The following is a 19,457-nucleotide window of genomic DNA, read 5'->3' as shown; positions in this document are numbered from 1 at the left end:
AAGATTCCAAGACTTTAAAAAAGTCAGTGATTACAATTCAGCGATGTATAGAATAATCTCGCAGTTAAAATTTTGTGGACATGAGGTTACAGAATCGGAAATGCTTGAAAAAACATTTTCCACGTTTCACGCATCAAATATAACACTACAGCAACAATATAGAGTGCGTGGATTTGCGAGATATTCTGAACTCATCGCCTGTCTTCTTGTGGCGGAAAAGAACAACGAGCTATTAATGAGAAATCATCAGTCCCGACCCACTGGATCAACAGCATTTCCAGAAGTAAATGCTGTAAGCAAAAATGAATTTAAACCTGGAAACCAAAATCAAAGTTACAGACAAGATTTTGGTCGAGGACAAAATCGAGGTCGTGGTCGTGGTCGTGGACGTGGACGTGGACGTGGAAGTGGTCGTGGTCGTGGACGCGGCCGTGGTTTTGAAAATAATCGAGATAGTTATTTCTATAACTCATCTCAAAAGAACGTCCCAAACCACCCACCGAAAAGGCATCAAGAGAATATGAGTGTTAATGAGAATCACTCAAAAAGATTTGAAAGTTCTTGTTTCAGATGTGGTACTCCAGGACATTGGTCCCGTATTTGTCGAGCCCCTGAGCACCTTTGTAAACTTTATAAAGAATCAATAAAGGGGAAAGAAAAGGAGACCAACTTTACTGAACACAGTGAACCTTTGAGTGGTTCAACTCATTTTGATGCTGGAGATTTTCTGATTGATTTCTCAGATAATGATCAATTTGATGGTGGAATAAATATGTAAAATATTTTATTTTTTATGTATTCGTATGATAATGTTTTATAGTGTGTTATATTGTATTGTATTTTATTGTCAATAATTTTATTTCATTGCATATTTTTTTGAAGTTCAAATATGGAAAATGCTACGAACCAAGCTGAAGTTTGCATACCTGATAGTGGTACAACGCACACTATCCTCCGAGATAAAAGATATTTCTTGGAACTAAAACCAACAAAAACAACGGTGAATACAATATCAGGTCCTGTAGACTTGATTAAAGGATGTGGTAAAGCACAATTTTTGTTACCTAATGGTACAAAATTTTTGATCAATGATGCTTTATATTCACCACAATCGAAAAGAAATTTGTTGAGTTTTAATGATATATATTCCCATGGGTATGATACTCAAACAATGAATGAAGGGAATGAGAAATATATGTGTCTTACCACATATAAATCAGGAAAGAAATATGTGATTGAAAAACTACCAATGCTCCCTACTGGATTGCATTATACACATATACGTCCCATTGAATCAAACATGGTAATTGATAATTCTTCAATATTAACCAATTGGCATGATCGATTAGGACATCCTGGTTCAACAATGATGCGAAGAATTATAGAAAATACACATGGTCATCCATTGAAAGACCAGAAGATCTTTCAGAATAATAAGTTTCAATGTAAAGCATGTTCTCTTGGAAAACTTATTATAAGACCATCACCAGCCAAAATCCAAACTGAATCACCAATGTTTCTTGAACGTATTCAGGGTGATATTTGTGGACCAATCCATCCACCATGTGGACCATTCAGATACTTTATGGTATTGATTGATGCCTCCAGCAGATGGTCACATGTATGTTTATTGTCAACTCGAAATGTTGCATTTGCAAGATTACTTGCTCAAATAATAAAATTGAGGAATCAATTTCCCGATTATACAATCAAGAAAATTAGACTTGATAATGCTGGTGAATTTACTTCCCAGACTTTCAATGATTATTGTATGTCTATGGGAATCATTGTTGAGCATCCTGTTGCTCATGTACATACTCAAAATGGATTGGCTGAATCATTGATTAAACGTCTGCAAATGATTGCTAGACCAATGATTATGAAAACAAAGCTCCCTATTTCTATATGGGGACATGCAATTTTACATGCTGCTTCATTAATTCGCATCAGACCAAGTGCATATCATAAATACTCCCCATTGCAGCTTGCATTTGGTAAAGAACCAGACATTTCTCATCTGAGAATTTTTGGATGTATGGTGTATGTGCCTATTGCACCACCTCAACGAAAGAAAATGGGACCTCAAAGAAAGATTGGAATTTATATTGGTTATGATAGTCCATCGATCATTCGATATCTTGAACCACAGACAGGCGACGTGTTCACAGCACGTTTTGCTGATTGTCATTTTAATGAGGAAATCTTCCCAATGTTAGGGGGAGAACAGAAACATACCGAAAAAGAAATTACATGGTATGTATCATCATTGTTACATCTGGATCCAAGAACAAAACAATGTGAAAAAGATGTACAGCAAATTGTGCACTTGCAAAGAATAGCAAATCAAATACCAGATGCATTTGCAGACACAAAAGGGGTAACTAAATCATATATACATGCTGCAAATGCCCCTGCTCGAATTGAAATTCCGAAGAAACAAATTGAAGATAGTCATGATGTCATTAAACGCCTGAAGCGTGGAAGGCCAGTTGGTTCCAAGGATAAAAATCCTCGAAAAAGAAAATTCATAGAGAAACACAATGATCACAAAATAGAGAATGATGTTCCTGAAGAAACACATAATGATCACAAAATAGAGAATGATGTTCCTGAAGAAACACATGATGATGAAAATGTTTTGTCAGAACCACAAACTGACGAGAATCATGAAATCTCTATCAATTATATTAATACTGGAAAAATATGGAACCGAAAAGATATAGAAGAAATTGATGATATATTTTCTTATAATGTGGCAATCGACATCATAAATGATAATGAAGATCATGAACCAAAATCTTTTGGTGAATGTAAAAATCGGCAGGATTGGATAAAATGGAAAGATGCCATCCAGGTTGAATTGGATTCGCTAAATAAACGTAATGTTTTTGGACCTATAGTCCTTACACCTGAAGGTGTAAAACCTGTTGGATACAAATGGGTTTTTATTCGAAAGCGAAATGAGAAAAATGAAATAGTAAGATATAAAGCTCGACTTGTTGCACAAGGTTTTTCTCAAAGGCCTGGAATTGATTATGAAGAAACGTATTCTCCTGTGATGGATGCAATTACGTTTCGGTATTTGATTAGCTTGGCAGTATCTGAAAATTTAGAAATGCGTCTTATGGATGTTGTTACAGCCTACTTATATGGATCACTTGATAGTAATATATATATGAAAATCCCTGAAGGATTTAAGATGCCTGAAGCACAAAGTTCAAAACCCAGAGAATGTTATTCTGTGAAATTACTAAGATCATTATATGGGTTGAAGCAATCCGGCAGAATGTGGTATAATAGGCTAAGTGATCACTTGATGAAAAAGGGATATGTAAATAATTCAATATGCCCTTGTGTTTTCATTAAGAAAACAACATCCGGATGCGTAATTATTGCTGTATATGTTGATGATTTAAACATCATTGGAACAAATAAGGAAATTCAAGAAGTTGTGTCATACTTGAAAGAAGAATTTGAAATGAAGGATCTTGGAAAAACCAAGTATTGTCTGGGTTTACAAATTGAACAAAAAGAATGTGGAATATTTGTTCACCAGACAAATTATACAGAAAAGATCCTTAAACGTTTTAATATGGACAAATCAAATCCTTTAAGTACTCCAATGGTTGTTAGATCATTAAACATAGAAAAGGATCCATTCCGTCCATGTGAAGATGATGAAGATATTCTTGGTCCAGAAGTACCATATCTAAGTGCTATCGGTGCCCTTATGTATCTTACAAATTGTACAAGGCCTGATATATCTTTTGCCGTAAATTTATTGGCAAGATTTAGCACATATCCAACAAAGAGACATTGGAACGGAATTAAACATATATTCCGTTATCTACGAGGAACGACAGACTTGGGACTTTTGTATTCAAAAGATGCTAATCCAAGTATAATTGGTTATGCCGATGCTGGATACTTATCTGATCCACACAAAGCACGTTCTCAAACTGGATATGTATTTACTCGTGGAGGCACTGCAATTTCTTGGCGTTCACAGAAACAAACACTTGTAACAACTTCATCAAATCATGCCGAGATTATTGCACTACATGAAGCAAGCCGTGAATGTGTGTGGTTAAAATCAATGACTCAACATATCCAAATCTCATGCGGATTATCATTCGACGAGAAGCCTGTGATACTATATGAAGATAATGCTGCATGTGTTGCTCAAATGAAAGAAGGATACATAAAAAGCGACAGAACTAAACATATTCCTCCTAAGTTCTTCGCATTCACCAAGGAGCTTGAGAAGAATAAATGTATTGATGTTCGTCACATTCAATCAAGTGAAAACTCATCAGATCTCTTCACAAAGGCACTTCCTACGACAATATTCAGAAAGCACATATATAATATTGGGATGCGCAATCTACGAAATTTGTGAAGAATTGTTCGTGTCAACATGAGGGGGAGTTTACGTGACTGCACTCTTTTTCCCTTACTATGGTTTTTATCCCAATGGGTTTTTCCTAGTAAGGTTTTTAACGAGGCAGTATAAAAACACGTAATGTATACAATCATTATGATCATCATCACAAGGGGGAGTGTTGAAAAATTATTTAAAAATGTGTTAAATATTTGTGTTGAAAATGTGAATGTTGAATGTTGAAAATTAGGTAAAATTAGGTGTTGAATATTGAAAATTAGTGTGTGATGATGTAGGTAATGATGTATTTTATTTTTGGATTATTTGTAAAAATTTTCTATAAATAGATCTCTCATTTGTGAAGAAAATCACAATTGAGTTGAGAGAAAAATATTATAAAGTGTGTAGTGTGATAATTTTGAGAGTTTGAGATTTTTACTTTTTTACCGTAAATTTTTACTTTTTCACAACATTCGATAATATTTTATAAATTTCACGTTCTATTTGTTAATCTATCATACGAGAGATATAAATTAATGTTTACTTCATCGAATTTAATTTCCCGTAGCTAGCTCCATGATTGAAGTTCCATCATTGGCTGTGCCAATTTATTCGACCACGGCCGCATTCACACGTTGCCGACTTTTTTTATTCTTGTCGGGTTTTTCTTTAAATCGACAAAAAATAACGTCAAATTCTCCATCAACGTACAATAATTTTTATCAGCATTTGAATATTTTATATACATATATATTGACTTGTTCTTTAATAGCATCATTTCATTTCATGAGCAATTCAAAATTACTCTCCCAACATTTATTTGTCTATACCATTATTATTATATATATTATAATGAGAAGAAGAGAAGGACCAAAAGAAGTGAAGAAAAAGTAGCGATTGTTTGGATGGCAAAACAGGGATCCAAATTCTACGTAGATTCTTTTGTCAGGTTTTACTTGTGATGCACACTTTTTTTGTTCTTTCTTCTCCAACCCGATTTGATGAATCCAAACACCCACTGCTCGCCCGTATTTTTTGTCTCCATTTCTACATTTTTTTTTATATATTTTCAGGCCCAAAAATCATTTTATACGAAATAAAATATTTAAAAAGTCTCGTTAAAACTAAAACGATTTTATAGGGTGACCTTCGAGGGTAATTATTAATAATCGATAAAAAAAAAATTGTTTTATACTAATAAAATAAAGTTATGATTCAATAAATATATATTCAAACCACCCCGGATGCTTGTTATAAAAAATTTAATGATTTAAACGTGCATTAATTTACCGATATACATAATCGACTATTTGGTTATATATTTAATTCAGTTTATTTATTACTACACTTCAGTAATAATAATTTAATGATTTGTATTTACATTAATAAATTAGAAACATTCAATCATTTAAATTATTATTATTATTATTAGCCTAAAAGTGTATTATTTAAATGTTTTAAGAAAAAAAGTATAATATATTCTTTAAATTATGTTTTATTTTGTAGGGAAAAAAAAATGATGCTCCTCGTATCAAGGGCAACTAAGCATGTAAAAAAGTGTCATTAGTAGAAAATAAGGAAACAAAGCAAAAAGGTTGCTTCCGATTAGGTCGGTGGCAGACTGCCTGAATTAGCTATTCCGCATCCCGAACATATGATGCGACGTCGCTCTGACCGTAACAACTCGCTCTTCGTGGCTCTCCTGTAAATTTTATTTTGTAAAATTATTATTAAANAAAAATAAAATAAAATATTTTAGAGAAATAACCAACCACTAATTGGAATTTTTATCTACTAGCTAGTGTGTCGGCAATTTCGCATAGACAACCTAAACGATGGTTAATTTCGAAATTATTTTATGATAAAGTTTTCCGTATACTACCTATACCAACTTTATAATAAATATAAAATATTAATATTTAAATATTTTAAGTTCTGTATTTCTCGCAGCTCAAAAGGTCGATAATAGTAACAAATGTGTCATTTTTATACCTAAAAAAACTAAATTTTTTTTTAATTTGTTTAATCGGCTAACCGACAGGCCACGGCATGCAAACGTTGGGAAAAACAAAAGAAACCAAAAATTGATTTATAATCTATTTTGTTGATCAAGTCCACATTACGTTTGACTCCTATATATGCACATTCATGATATGAAAAGGGACATGCCTTGATAGTGATGTCTCAAGGTTTTATAAAAAAGTTCATTTGTACATCAACAGGAAAATTTTAATAGAAAAAACAAAACCAATAATAATTATAATAAAAAATCTAGTTAATTGATAAAAAAATTCTTTTAAAAAAATATTCAAGATTGGAGGTCTTTAATATTATTTATTAATTTGGGAAGAAAAGAAGCAAAAATATTTGGTTTTAAAAAATAATGTATTTTACATAAATAATATTTAATACGATGTACTTCGAAAGATTTTTTTTTAAAAAATTAAACATTCATAATATCAAATCGATAAATCTCAAGTTATAATATAAGAAAGTCAAGATTTAGTCAAAGTAAATCAGAAGAGTTATTAAATGCTCTATGAGCAAAAAACTGTATTATAATAATGATCGAACAATACATATATTTGATCGACATAAAATGATTGACTAAAAAAATAGAATTAATTTTGAAAGATTAATTAATTGGGGATTTTATATCGAAAATATTCCAAGCACATATACACACATCAAAAAGATATTGATGTCTAATGTGATGGGACACGTTTGGCGTCACATTATTACTTTATACAATTTTATTAATTTTATGTTTTTCAGTAAAATAAATAAGTTTATTACAGACATCTTTTTCTTTACTTCCAAATTCAAAAGTACTAAATTTGCTTAATTTTTTACGATAACTGGTGGTTGTTCCTGTTAATTTTGAGTCAACAGGCTACATCATGAAACCCTGAATATTATTAAATACAATAAATTGAATTATTCCATATTGATTATGTTCTTTATTTATAGGAAATGGTGGGTAAAACACCTATGTTTGGAAGTTGAAAATACATGTTTCGAAAGCAATTATACTTGTTTCAGCATTTACTTTGAAAATTTTGTATAAAAAATAATTAAAAATAAATAATTCATTTTTATTTATATTTTTTTTTATACAAAAACTCATTTTTCGATGGAAACGAATTAAATACTTTACAAAATTAAAGTTTAAGATTTTATCATAGCACAGCACGAATCGTAATAATTTGATGATCCCTTTAGTGCTTCATTGATCCTAATTTACTGATATACAGATTATCTAACCAAACTTCTCACCTTGCTGGGAAGCAACCAAAATCGACTCAATTTAGAATGTGTTCGAATATACTTTCTAATCGATTGTGAAATTTGCAAGCCTTTTATTATATTTAATTAATTAATTTTTTTATGTAAACATATTTAAATGTGCATTAAAAAAATGCCATGATTCTATATGCTAGTCAACAATCCACTAAACAAATTTAATGTGAACTCGAAATTTAATTCAAATTGAACTGAAATTCTCACAAGTTTATTTATCGAAATTTGAGCAGACTATCTTAGCAACTCAGAAATCTAACAACGTTATTTAATTTATTCGGTTTCAATCTTAAAATGCACGATTATTATAAAATAAATAAAGATTTTTTGTATTTATTAAATTAAATTAATTAATAAACACTTCCATTTTCTTTACTATTTAAGTTATTATTATTATTATTATTATTATTATTATTCATTCGCAGTAGGTACTGAAGAAACATACGCACTCTCTCTCACAAAATGGCTTCTTCTTCATCACACTCTGATCACTCGTAAATCAGCGAAACCATGGGAAAGGCTTCGAAATGGTTTAGAGCTCTTCTCGGACTCAAGAAATCCGATCCAAACCCGAACACACACCAAATCCATCAACCGCCGAAGAAAAAATGGAGTTTCGCCAAGTCCCACAAAGAAAAAGGTCGCCAGAAATCACAGCACGTCGTAGTCACGGACGATGATGACCCCAGCCGCCACGCAATAGCTGTGGCCGCAGCCACAGCTGCTGTTGCGGAGGCTGCCGTCGCGGCCGCTAAGGCTGCAGCTGTGGTAGTTCAGCTAACCAGCGGCACCGGGAAGAGTACATCGACGGTCTCGGGATTCAGTCGTACGAGCACGGCGGCGTGCGTTAGCAAAATTGGCGCAGGGCGTGGGAGCCGGAAGGATCGGGCGGCCGTTACGATTCAGTCGCATTTTCGTGCTTACCTGGTATGTTAAGCGTTATACACTTTCGATTTCATATTATCCGTTTACCCGTACTTCCCGTTCAATTTTCGTACTACGAGATCGGAGTCTCATTTCGAGAGATGGTCCCGCTTTAGATAATTTTTAAAACAGTTGGCAATGAAATTGTTATCATGGAACTAAATGCCGCAGTTGCTAAAAATTTCGGAATTAAATTATCTTGGCGTACTTCCTTTACATATACGGGTATCTTTTTCTTTATGCGCATCTGAGCTGTTTTCTTGCAGTTACGTTTCATATTCTAAGGTGTGTTCAGATCGAATATGTGGTAATTTTAAGGGAAAGGTTGTGCCTTCCAGGATGAAAGTTGAATTTTTTTCTTGAAATTTTACAGAAAATTCCTTTGTCTTGCATGAGTAAGAGGGCAGTAGTTTTGGTTCTGATATTTCTAGAAAATTTCTTCGAGTTGCGGGCAATGGTGTATTTTTTGTTTTCATCAGTTCACAAGAAAATTTGCTGTTCTGTGATATGTATGAATGACCCATTAGCAGGTCAAGAAAAAAAGGATGATGTGAGATAGGTAGGGTCCAAGTCTAGGTTTGAAGCCGTGTGGACCTGCATGTATTAATAATAGTAGTTACTCTACAATGGAGTTACTACAATGGAGTTATTTTAAGTATCTTCTTTGAAAATACAGTGACGTTTTCGTGCATTTATTGATCTCAATGTTCTTGCCTATAAATTTATCTGACTCTATTTAATTCCTGATGGGTTTTTTACGTATTATTAAACATGAAAGTTCCCTTTCTTTGCATCTATTGTGTACAAATTTCGGTAATTATATCTCCACGATGTAAAACAGTGGATATCTACTGGGAATGGTGGTCTAGCTAGGCATGCTATTGTCTCAAATAGAGGTTTAAAAATCGTGTCTTTTTTTCTTGAAAAATAAAAGAATCTCTCTGTAAAATGTGCTCCCCACTCGACTAATCATTGGGTATGCACATGGTTCGGGACATAGTTCTTAATGAGTTATTTATGTTGGTTAGGGGTGAAATATTTTGATATCAAATTGACCCAATAATTTGGTGTTTGAAAATGCATTATTATGATGATAGGAAAGTATGTATCTATAATGAAATCGACATGTGAATTTTTTTGTGTCCAATTTCTTTCATTCAAATATATTGTGAATGTAATTTTACACTGCTGGTGATGAAATGAATCAAGAATCTTGGGGTACGGGTTAGTTAACACCAGAAGTTGGGAACTAGTGGCCCCATTTGTTTGGAGAGTTATTTCTCGTTCTATTTCATTTTAGATTCAAAGTTTTCCAAGTTGAGTTTGCTTTATATCTTATTACTTTATATGTATGAGAGATTTTGTGTTCACTTTTTTCTTCACTTTGTGTCTGATTCCCATTTTTTAAAATGTCAGACATTTAACTTAAAAGACTTTTGAAGTCAAATTCAATTTTCATGAGGCGCCAACATGTTTGCCAACATCTTTCAACTTTTTTTTTACGTGGTTGTTGTGTGTGGCCCATGGCTCCATTATTGGTGATGGTTGTTTAAGTTTGGTTAAAAGTTTCATCAAATGCTAATTGATTTTGTAATACTTTCACTTTATGTAACGATATGTGTTATTAATGAATAATTGTCACTTGTTACGGTTTAGTCTATCGCAATTCGCTGTAATGAATTTGTTGGATGGTGGTTCCTACCTTACATAAATCGTTTTTTCACCTCGGTTAATTTTACGAATGTTTTGTTTCCCACCCACTGGATATTCGGAACTAGCACAATTAGTAATGTTTTCGGAACATGCGTAGTCAAGAAGGGCTCTACGGGCCTTGAAAGCACTAGTCAAACTTCAAGCATTGGTGAGGGGTCACCTTCTGAGGAAGCAGACTGCAGATGTTTTGCGACGAATGCAAGCACTTGTACGAGCTCAAGCAAGAGCCCGAGCTGGGGGCTTTTTGATTTCTGATTCCCCATATTCTTGCCTGAACTCTTCCCACTTCAGTTATCATGTAAGAAAATACACGATTTTCCCTCTTCCTACTTTTTAAATTTTGAATCGGTCAGTGTCGTGGGTATGGACCATTCTTGACTGTCTTTTCATTTTTCTTTTTATTTCCAGTCATTGAAAATACACACTACTTTATGAGACGAGCAGTTGCCATGCTTGTCAAGTGTGTAAACAGGTCATGTGAAAAGTTGCTAAAACAAATTTTTGTGGTGGAACCTACTTTATCGCCCCTGGAGTTGATGATATATAATATCTGATTTTTGTTTATCTTTATGAACGTTAGAAGTATAGTTTCGTTTAGATTTTGTACCCTGTAGGTGAATTAAACATTGACCATTCAAAATCTTCGGAAATCTCGTCGAATTTGTGTTAATTAATTTCTTCCCTCTTTACCTTTTATTCCTCATCAAGGAAGGCCAACATTATTGTATCGCTAGGTGTTATGGTGCTCAACTATTTTGCATTTTTAGGGGCCACCAACTCCTGAGAAAATTGAGCATGTTGTTCGGACTCGGAGTATGAAGCACGAACAATTGTCGATGCTTAAGGTTGATTAAACTTGGCCTCTTTTACCCTGGATTATTGCCTTTTCTTTGAGATACAACTGATCATGACTAAAATGTACATGCAGAGAAACGGTTCAAGATCTAGTGGCAATGTCTTGTTTGATGCAGAAAAACTACCAACAATCTGCAATAGAATGGATTGTAGATTGGGTGAAAGATCACGGGAACAAGGAATCCGAAGAAGCAGTGGTCCCGCAGATGATGAAAGAAGTGATAAGATTCTTGAAGTTGACACAGGAAAACCTCATTCCACTCCCAAGTGTAGAACAATCTTCCATGCTTCTCATCCTAGCCTTGGCTCCGATCTAAATTGTCAAAGCTTTTCAACATCCAAGGACTCCACAGTGCATCAAACAGTTCTGAGTCCAACCTCTGGTGAAGTTCAATCTATGAGCCCTCTGAAATTTCCACAAGACATTGATGAAACTGCTTTCTGTACTGCGGACAACAGCCCACAATTCTATTCAGCATCTTCAATGGGTGGCAGCTCTAGAAGAGGAGCATTTACCCCTTCGAAAAGTGATGGCTCGAGAAGTTATCTAAATGGTTACACCGACCACCCAAACTATATGTCTTACACTGAATCTTCAAAAGCCAAGGCACGATCCCTCAGTGCTCCAAAACAAAGACTTCAATACGACAAATCAGGGTCAACAAAGAGATACTCTGTACATGGATGCCATGAGTCAAGGTTGAATGCCCATACCCAGAGAGTTTCTGCACTGCATGCCAACTTCACAAACAAAGCTTATCCTGGGTCTGGTCGATTGGACAGGCTTGGAATGCCTATCGGAGAAGACATTACTGGTTTTAGTGGTCATTGGCACAGATATTAGTTGCTTTTGGTTTGATTTCTTTTTATTTACTGTTATCATCCGTAGTTCAACTAGCTTCCTTTCCCTCAACATGTTGCAGGTTAGATTTGCAGTAGTTTAATCGGTCAAAACGTTCAAGTTTCATATTCAGCAAGTTACTAAAGTAACGATGTTACGCAAGTGAGTGAAGGGAAAACTTAAACTTACATAATTGTTTGCCCTGTCGCATGTCTTTAGTATTGCGTGGATACTACACGTTAACCCTGATAAGCTATGGGAAATAATTTAGTAATTAATAGAATCCAGTACGTTGCCGGCTGAAAAGGTGAAATCACGTTGGGTTATCATTGTCAACTATGATGGATACGCTACTTGTATTTAGTTTATTATTAAAATTATTACCTTTAAGGCGTATTGTTCAAAATTATCGACTATGCGTAGGGATGTAAATGAATCAAACCGTTTGCGAGCTATTCGAAGCTCGGCTCGATAAAAAGCTCGTTTGAGTTTGTTTGTTAATCATATCAAACCAAGCTCAAGTTCGATTTTGAGCTCGAAAATTTAATCAAACTAAGCTAAAGCCTAAGGATATTCGGCTCGTGAGTTCGCAAACATGTTCGATAAAAGGCTCGCGAGCTCGAGCTCGGCTCGTTTAGGTGGCTCGTAAGCTCGAGCTCGAGATCGAGTCGTTTAGGTGGCTCGTAAGCTGGAGCTTGGCTCATTTGTTGAGTTGACAAATAAAAATATTAGTACTAATGTCAATGGAATGAATTGAATACAACACATGTTTGAAAAAATGATGAATTTACACCATTTAGTCACAATTACATTTTAAATCTTATTTGCATATCATTATACTAAAATGTTCTTTAAAATACAATAAATAAAATAAATTAACAGAAATACATCAACTTATTTTTTTCCCTAAAAATTTACATAACCAAGTCATATACAAGTTGAGTAACTTTACTATTAGTCTATGTAAGTTAATTAAAAATTTTACATGCTAAATTGATATGTCATTTGACATTAATCAATAATTTAAGTTAATTATGTCGAATTCATTTCATAATGATGTGATGTATTCTAGATGTATATAATGAATATTCTATATGTATGATTTTGGTGATATCAGTATATAATGAATATTCTAGAAGTATGATTTTGGAATGTTCAATAATATACTAATTTATGTTTTTTTTAGCTCTTATTTATATCGTTTTGGTTATTTATGAATGAATTTACATATTTATGTCTAATTTAAAATTAGTTTATAGATATATTTAATTTTTAACAAGCTCGATTCAAACTCAAACTCGAGCTCAATTCTATGCTTATCGAGCTCGAAAATGAGACGAGCTCAAGCCAAGCTTGTTAAACATGTTAAATAAGCTATTAATAAATCAAGCTCGAACCTAGCTTGATTAACATGCTAAACAAACTTTTAACGAGCCGAGCTCGAGCTTTTCTCGAGCTTAGTAATTTCAATACAAACCGAGCTCGAGCCTGATAATATAAGTTCGAATCGAGCTCGAAATTGAGCCTCAAACAGTCTTAAAAAAACCAAGATCAAGCCTGATACTGTTTGGTTTGGATCGTTTACATCCCTGGTCCATGCGTACTTCTATAACTTGGAAGGGCGGCTGCGGCTGCTGCAAAACGGATAATCTATTCGCTAAAAATATACGTGCACAAGGTACGTCGTATCAAGCGTTTCTTTCATTTTTCAAACGGAAGCAAGAAAACATAATTACCACGCAATATAAGTGTGCAAAAAAACAAAACCAACACGAAAGGTAATGGTACGTAACGATGTCAACTCCAACATTACAGGATAAATAATATAATTAACGCTTGCCACCACCGCCTCCCAGCTTAGGGCCACTTCTGGGTGCAGCACCCTTTGGCACGTTACCCTTGGAACCTTTCTGCTTAGACAAAACTTCTGCCTTTTTCGCCTTCTTCTCATCCTTAGTTTTCTTGATTCTTTCCTTTATTTCACTGAGATAAAAATATTAAAGGTCATGAGGGACTCACTCTTTACCGAGCACATACCACCATTATGGGGTTTGAACTCTTAACATACCGTAAAGCAGCTTCACGTGCAGCATCACGAACCTCTGGCTTTTCAGTTCTTCTCTTCTGAATAACTTCCAATGTTGCGCCAACAATAGACCTTGAGTAGGGTTTCTTTGTGGCTCGGCGCCTCTTCTTCACAGCTTCAGCAGCACTGTCCTGAGGATCAGCAACGGAAATTAGAGCACAACAAGAGCCATAAAGCGTGAGTAAAACAAACTGAGAGAAAAAAGATAGTCTTGAGTAAGAAATTTACCTTCTTATGTTGTTTTCGGTAGATGGCAGTCCAGTTCAGCTTTGCTGGCCTCAGTCGGTTGTGGAAATACCTCTTGCATTTTGAGTTAGCAAAGAGGAAGACCTAGACAAACCAGACAGTAAGGTTATTACAAGAAAGAAACTTGAATCAATAATAAATGTACCACCTTCGTTCTTATCCAACCTGGGAGTCAGAGCGAATAAATCTTATGCCTTTTCCTGGATATATCTTGGCACCACTGAAACGACAAAGCTCTGTCCTGATAACCCAAGATAAACCGTAAGTATAACATTCAGTTGAATAAAATTTTAGAATTTATGAACTCATATATATGTATACAACTTGAACTAAAAATAAACAGTGGAAAACAGTAACAGTTCCGCAAGAAGTCTTGGTTCAGAAGAACAGAACTCTCAAGACATGGAAACCCTCGTAAAAAAAAATCATTTCTGCAATCAACTTTTTCCGCAATAAATCAAGGCATATACAGCATACGTAGATCAAGTATTATGTACCATAGGCTGGAACAAAGTCAAAACAGTGGTATGAAAACTGGGTTAAAGCATAACCGAGGCGAGGATTCTAACACCACAATTCATCATGCGAACTTTTCGAAAACAAGTAAATATACACTATAAAAGCTTCAAAAGCACATGATTCTGCTCCCAAACCATGTAGTAAATAAGTCAAATGCGATTCAGGTGAAAAAATATACGAAGAAAAAAAAACAATTTTTCCACGCAAATCACATTTCAAAATCCACTCAAACAATGCTAACATAAGCTAATTATCCATTAAAACATAATTTAAACCACGTGAACGACCAATACAAATGCTTCAATGGAACATTGAAACTTTATTACACAAGATATTCTATGTTAACTCCTCATTATTTGAACCAAAATCGTTTGCTGAAATCCTAAGAGCGCGTGATTAGAGCAAGATACACGCAAATGAAACACCGATCTCATCAAAAAATTGAAACAACAGACATCCCACAAAAAAAAATACCACAACAGCAAAAAGCTAGTTCAAACGCCAGAAAAATCACAACACCAATAAAAAATTAGATTAGACGAATCAATTTCACACACAAGATCCTTAAAACGTGCACTTTTGCAGGGTATAGAGGTAGAGAGAGATCAAGAATCATACTTGAGAACCATTGTTGTACACGGTTTGTAGAATCCGCGCGGCTTGTAATCCTAAAGAAACACTGAAACCCTAGTTTCCCAACCGCATATATACGGTCTCGCTTTTCCACAATACGGTGTCGGTATCGGACTTGGGCTTTTGAAGCCCATTTTTGTAGTGGGCTACATTTTCGAACAATTAAAGGGCATAATGGTTTATCGCTAAACAAATTAATTAATATATTAAAAAAAAGTTGATTCCCTAATATTATTATTCACCGATAGAATAAATTATTGAGGACCGTATTAGCACGTAATTTTTTCTAAATTATCTTGCCAATAAATTAATATAAGGACTATATTAAAATAAGCTCTAAAGATTAATAAAAATTTGTTTTTTATTAAACAAATAAATTACTTAGAGGATTATTAGACGACGAATCAGAGACGTAACCATGATTTTATATTTACAGAGATTGAATTTTATGTTAAAAAGCTCATTAATAAAAGTAATCGAGTGGTCAAGATATGAACGTCTATATTTTAGTCTCTTTAACATATTTGTCACTAATCTTTTATTTTTTAGTTATCAGATCATAATTTAACTAATAATTATAAAAACACTAAATTTTATTATATTGATATTCTCAATTTCATCATATCGACGTTCTTTCAATTTAAATATAGTACATTAGGTTATATTTTGATAAGTAATTTTTTTTTGAAAAATAATCGCGTAAAATTTGATTGAGTGATTAAATAACTTGATTTTATCAGGTAACTCGAAAAGTTTTCTTGTTCACAATATTTTTGTACCATATGATGCAATTTTTAGAATTTAGTTTATGTCTACGTCATTATATTTTCTAAAATTTAAAGAATCATGTATGTACTAAAAAAAACTAAATAAGCAAATACAAAGACATATCTATAGATATGCCATACTAATTTGTAGAGCCTTGTCTAATATTATATTATTTGATCAAGGCTCATTTTGGCACACTTGAGTCATAATTAGAGCTTTGTTTAATAGTATTCGGACAAAACGAATGGAACTCTAAATTGAACAAATTTCTAATATTTAAATTATCGTATGATTTTAAATCCCATCCCAAATCCATAAAAAGAAAAGTAGAAGGAAAAAAATTTGAAAGGCAGGAATATGTGTGGAATATTAACGGTGTACAAATGCTCAAGGCTTGGATTGATAGCCCCACGGATTCTGGCTTGCCCACTTCCATTGATCCCTGCACATTTCTTCTATACCATAGTTTGCCCTGTATATAAATGAGATCACAAAACATGTATTATGCATTCAGCTATTAACGGTTCACCGATATAAGAAAATAATGTTTGTTTCTATACTACTCTCACTCCACCTCCGAGTTCGAAAAAACAGAACCCATTTTGCGTACAAGGCCAGAATAGCGCCTGAAACCCGGCTCACTCGGTCTGTTTTCATTTCACCCTTACCTCTTAGGCCAGGAAGAGCCACGACTTCCTGCCCCAAGGCCATGACGGATTAGAACTTAGAAGTAATGTGGTATGACTGTTTTTAACTATTTCATATTTCAGTGGAACAATGAAAAACTATGACAAACCCCCGGACAGAGTTCAATCCAAGATTTGAATGCAAAGAAGAGAAGTACTTAAAAAATACTTACTTCCAACCGAGCTCTTTCTCGGCTTTCTCTGTGGATGCATAAACAGCCGTGGCATCTCCTGGCCTTCTCGGACAAAGTTTGATGGGTATTTTCTGCAAGATAGGAACAAGCTTTACGAGTCGAACTAGTCATGTAGAACCACGTAAACTGGCGACTTTATGGACAAGACTGTGAGATAGGGGTGAAACCAATTTCAATAACGATCCAAAGTTCGATTCTCGAATAAGTTACTGATAAAAATACGATTTTTATCACTGACGGGTGGTGTTTTACAGCATCTCTCGCCCCATCGCTTGGTACGTCGTCCTGGGGGAGAGAGCAAGGGAAAGTAGTCACCTTTCCTGAAGCCCTTTCGAATGCAGCTACCATGTCAAGAACGGATGTGCCACGACCCGTCCCCAAGTTGTAGGCAACACAACCTTGAAAGAAACCCTCGTTAGATAAGGTAAATCATACCCAATGAAGTCATGAAATTACAAACTAAAATTAAAAAGACACGAAGTTTCGAAATAGCAGAATAGTTTCACAACAATGGTATACAATCACCTATATCCTTGTTCTCGAGAACCCTTTCGAGTGAAACTACGTGACCATCGGCCAAATCCATGACATGGATGTAGTCTCGTACCTGTTTCGGATGGTATACATAATGAAACACAATTTAATCACTCGATTTTTTTGGTATGCTTTTATACACATCAGAAATGCAGAGAAAAGGCATCCGAACAAATTGAGCACCGGTGATTTTAATCTTGAATGAGCCAACTTACCGCGCTACCATCGTGTGTTGGATAATCGTGACCATAAACATTTAACTCAGGCAATCGGCCAACAGCCACTTGAGTTATGTAAGGCATAAGATTGTTAGGGATTCCCTTTGGATCTTCTCCCAATATGCCACTCTCATGAGCTCCAACAGGGTTGAAGTATCTGAGCAAAATCATTCTCCATTCTGGGTCGGCCTTTTGAATGTCCCGAGCGATTTCTTCGAGAAACAACTGGTTATATCAAGATTCAAGAAAAGAACCTTGTCACGTACTATCTTCCTAAGCAAAAATACAACACAAAAAAAATGAAAAGACATGAATGAAATTGTAATGCTGAGTACATACATACTTTTGTGCGACCATAGGGATTCTTGGCCTTCAATTCATAATCTTCGAGGCAAGGAATTTTATCCGGTTGGCCATAAACAGTTGAAGACGACGAAAAAACCAACTACAAACCAGAACGAACATGTACAGAAACAGGTAAAATTCACAAAAGGTATAATTTGAAGAACACCTCAGTTTCGAAAATCGAATTTTTTTATGTGAAGCACACACCTTCTTACAATTATATTTTGCCATGATTTTGTATAAATTAATAGATCCGATCAAATTATTTTCAAAATATCTCATGGGGTATGCAACACTTTCACCGACAGCCTTCAGCCCCGCAAAGTGGATCACTGCATCAAAACTATCATAAGAACAATACAAATTAGATCTGCCAAAAGATCAAATCCAAATCTATAGAAATTAAAGATCTTTCTTAATAGATTCATACTTGGTAGAAGAGAACAATTTCTCCAAATCCTCCACATTCCGGATATCCCCCTGCAGGTTAGGCCAGAAATTTAAAAAAAAAGCATTCAGAAAACATCGAAAATCATAATATCTTTACAGCCTTAAATTATTACTTGAAGAACATATATTACTCCGACTTTATTTTAAGCACGCAAAGCAAAATTTTCACCAAGAAAAGATTCAATCACAAATCAATAAAATGCAACTCAAGATCCTCATTCAAGCACATTTGCACACAGAATTTACGTCAGTTCTTGATGAATAAACCATCCAAAATTCGTATAAATACCAAATGGAAGTCAAGATTCTGGGAGAGTTGGGGCCCGGCCAACTGCCTTAGTCTATGAACCGCCTCTTCCACAGAATTGTCGAGATTATCGATGATCGAGACCTTAAAGCCTTGCTTCAACAGCTGCAACACCGTGTGAGTGCCGATGAACCCGGCACCACCCGTCACCAAGATACTCCTTCTCTTCATGCCCGTCATTGAACTCGATCTGAGCTTGCTTCTGGGATTAACAAATTCCGCGATTGTTCACAATGGAGGATGGAGATTTTATGGAGTGCTTTGCAAGGCTGTTTGCGGATAATGGGTCTCACCATGATTGAGACGCATTAAATATGGTGAGAGAGAGAGAGAGACCTACGTTGAAAAGAGTTTGAGCGAATTAAGGAAGCTTTTTGACGTAAGATTAGATAACCAAGTTTATATGATTGGATTCAATAAATAAATATAGAGATATCCAATATGAATATAATTTATT

At 34.5% G+C, this 19,457-nt stretch overlaps 3 protein-coding genes and 1 long non-coding RNA gene across 4 annotated transcripts; 1 reads left to right on the top strand and 3 right to left on the bottom strand.

Moving 5' to 3' along the window:
- Nucleotides 1–8,100: 8,100 nt before the first annotated feature.
- On the top strand, nucleotides 8,101–12,196 carry LOC140968571 (protein IQ-DOMAIN 22-like). The gene is made up of 4 exons (XM_073429585.1): nucleotides 8,101–8,608; nucleotides 10,416–10,616; nucleotides 11,086–11,163; nucleotides 11,247–12,196. Exons 1-4 carry the CDS (start codon nucleotides 8,192–8,194, stop codon nucleotides 12,015–12,017), a joined length of 1,467 nt encoding a protein of 488 aa, XP_073285686.1. The 5' UTR covers nucleotides 8,101–8,191; the 3' UTR covers nucleotides 12,018–12,196.
- Nucleotides 10,708–11,138, bottom strand: LOC140968572 (uncharacterized). Its single transcript, XR_012173797.1, has 2 exons — nucleotides 11,037–11,138; nucleotides 10,708–10,969 (listed from the first exon to the last, which is right to left on the bottom strand). It is a non-coding gene; the product is annotated as an uncharacterized lncRNA (long non-coding RNA).
- A 1,501-nt stretch (nucleotides 12,197–13,697) lies between the features above and the next one.
- On the bottom strand, nucleotides 13,698–15,638 carry LOC140968460 (large ribosomal subunit protein eL24). The gene is made up of 5 exons (XM_073429411.1): nucleotides 15,484–15,638; nucleotides 14,512–14,587; nucleotides 14,329–14,430; nucleotides 14,083–14,231; nucleotides 13,698–13,997 (listed from the first exon to the last, which is right to left on the bottom strand). The coding sequence occupies exons 1-5, from the start codon at nucleotides 15,492–15,494 to the stop codon at nucleotides 13,844–13,846; spliced, it is 492 nt and encodes a 163-aa protein (XP_073285512.1). The 5' UTR covers nucleotides 15,495–15,638; the 3' UTR covers nucleotides 13,698–13,843.
- An 873-nt stretch (nucleotides 15,639–16,511) lies between these two features.
- LOC140968612 (bifunctional UDP-glucose 4-epimerase and UDP-xylose 4-epimerase 1-like) lies at nucleotides 16,512–19,376 on the bottom strand. Its single transcript, XM_073429630.1, has 9 exons — nucleotides 18,983–19,376; nucleotides 18,674–18,723; nucleotides 18,451–18,586; nucleotides 18,242–18,343; nucleotides 17,896–18,123; nucleotides 17,672–17,753; nucleotides 17,462–17,544; nucleotides 17,126–17,217; nucleotides 16,512–16,738 (listed from the first exon to the last, which is right to left on the bottom strand). Exons 1-9 carry the CDS (start codon nucleotides 19,178–19,180, stop codon nucleotides 16,654–16,656), a joined length of 1,056 nt encoding a protein of 351 aa, XP_073285731.1. The 5' UTR covers nucleotides 19,181–19,376; the 3' UTR covers nucleotides 16,512–16,653.
- Nucleotides 19,377–19,457: the final 81 nt, after the last annotated feature.

The sequence above is a fragment of the Primulina huaijiensis genome, unplaced genomic scaffold (assembly GCF_012295235.1).
Source record: "Primulina huaijiensis isolate GDHJ02 unplaced genomic scaffold, ASM1229523v2 scaffold37281, whole genome shotgun sequence".
NCBI classification, from domain to species: domain Eukaryota; kingdom Viridiplantae; phylum Streptophyta; class Magnoliopsida; order Lamiales; family Gesneriaceae; genus Primulina; species Primulina huaijiensis.
The sequence above is the reverse complement of the archived record's forward strand: the minus strand, read 5'-3'. Positions and strand labels throughout refer to the sequence as shown.

Bases quoted from the DNA above. Each gene is read 5' to 3' on its own strand.
- LOC140968460 (XM_073429411.1), bottom strand. The intron at 14,232-14,328 runs GTAAATTTCTTA...GCTGATCCTCAG, and splicing joins ACCGAAAACAACATAAGAAG to GACAGTGCTGCTGAAGCTGT. The intron at 13,998-14,082 runs GTATGTTAAGAG...TTTTTATCTCAG, and splicing joins GCACGTGAAGCTGCTTTACG to TGAAATAAAGGAAAGAATCA.
- LOC140968612 (XM_073429630.1), bottom strand. From the start codon at position 19,180: ATGACGGGCATGAAGAGAAGGAGTATCTTGGTGACGGGTGGTGCCGGG. The intron at 18,587-18,673 runs GTATGAATCTAT...TTCTTATGATAG, and splicing joins AAATTGTTCTCTTCTACCAA to TTTTGATGCAGTGATCCACT. The intron at 17,754-17,895 runs GTAAGTTGGCTC...CATCCGAAACAG, and splicing joins CAACACACGATGGTAGCGCG to GTACGAGACTACATCCATGT.
- LOC140968571 (XM_073429585.1), top strand. From the start codon at position 8,192: ATGGGAAAGGCTTCGAAATGGTTTAGAGCTCTTCTCGGACTCAAGAAA. The intron at 8,609-10,415 runs GTATGTTAAGCG...GAACATGCGTAG, and splicing joins CGCATTTTCGTGCTTACCTG to TCAAGAAGGGCTCTACGGGC. The intron at 11,164-11,246 runs GTTGATTAAACT...ATGTACATGCAG, and splicing joins AACAATTGTCGATGCTTAAG to AGAAACGGTTCAAGATCTAG.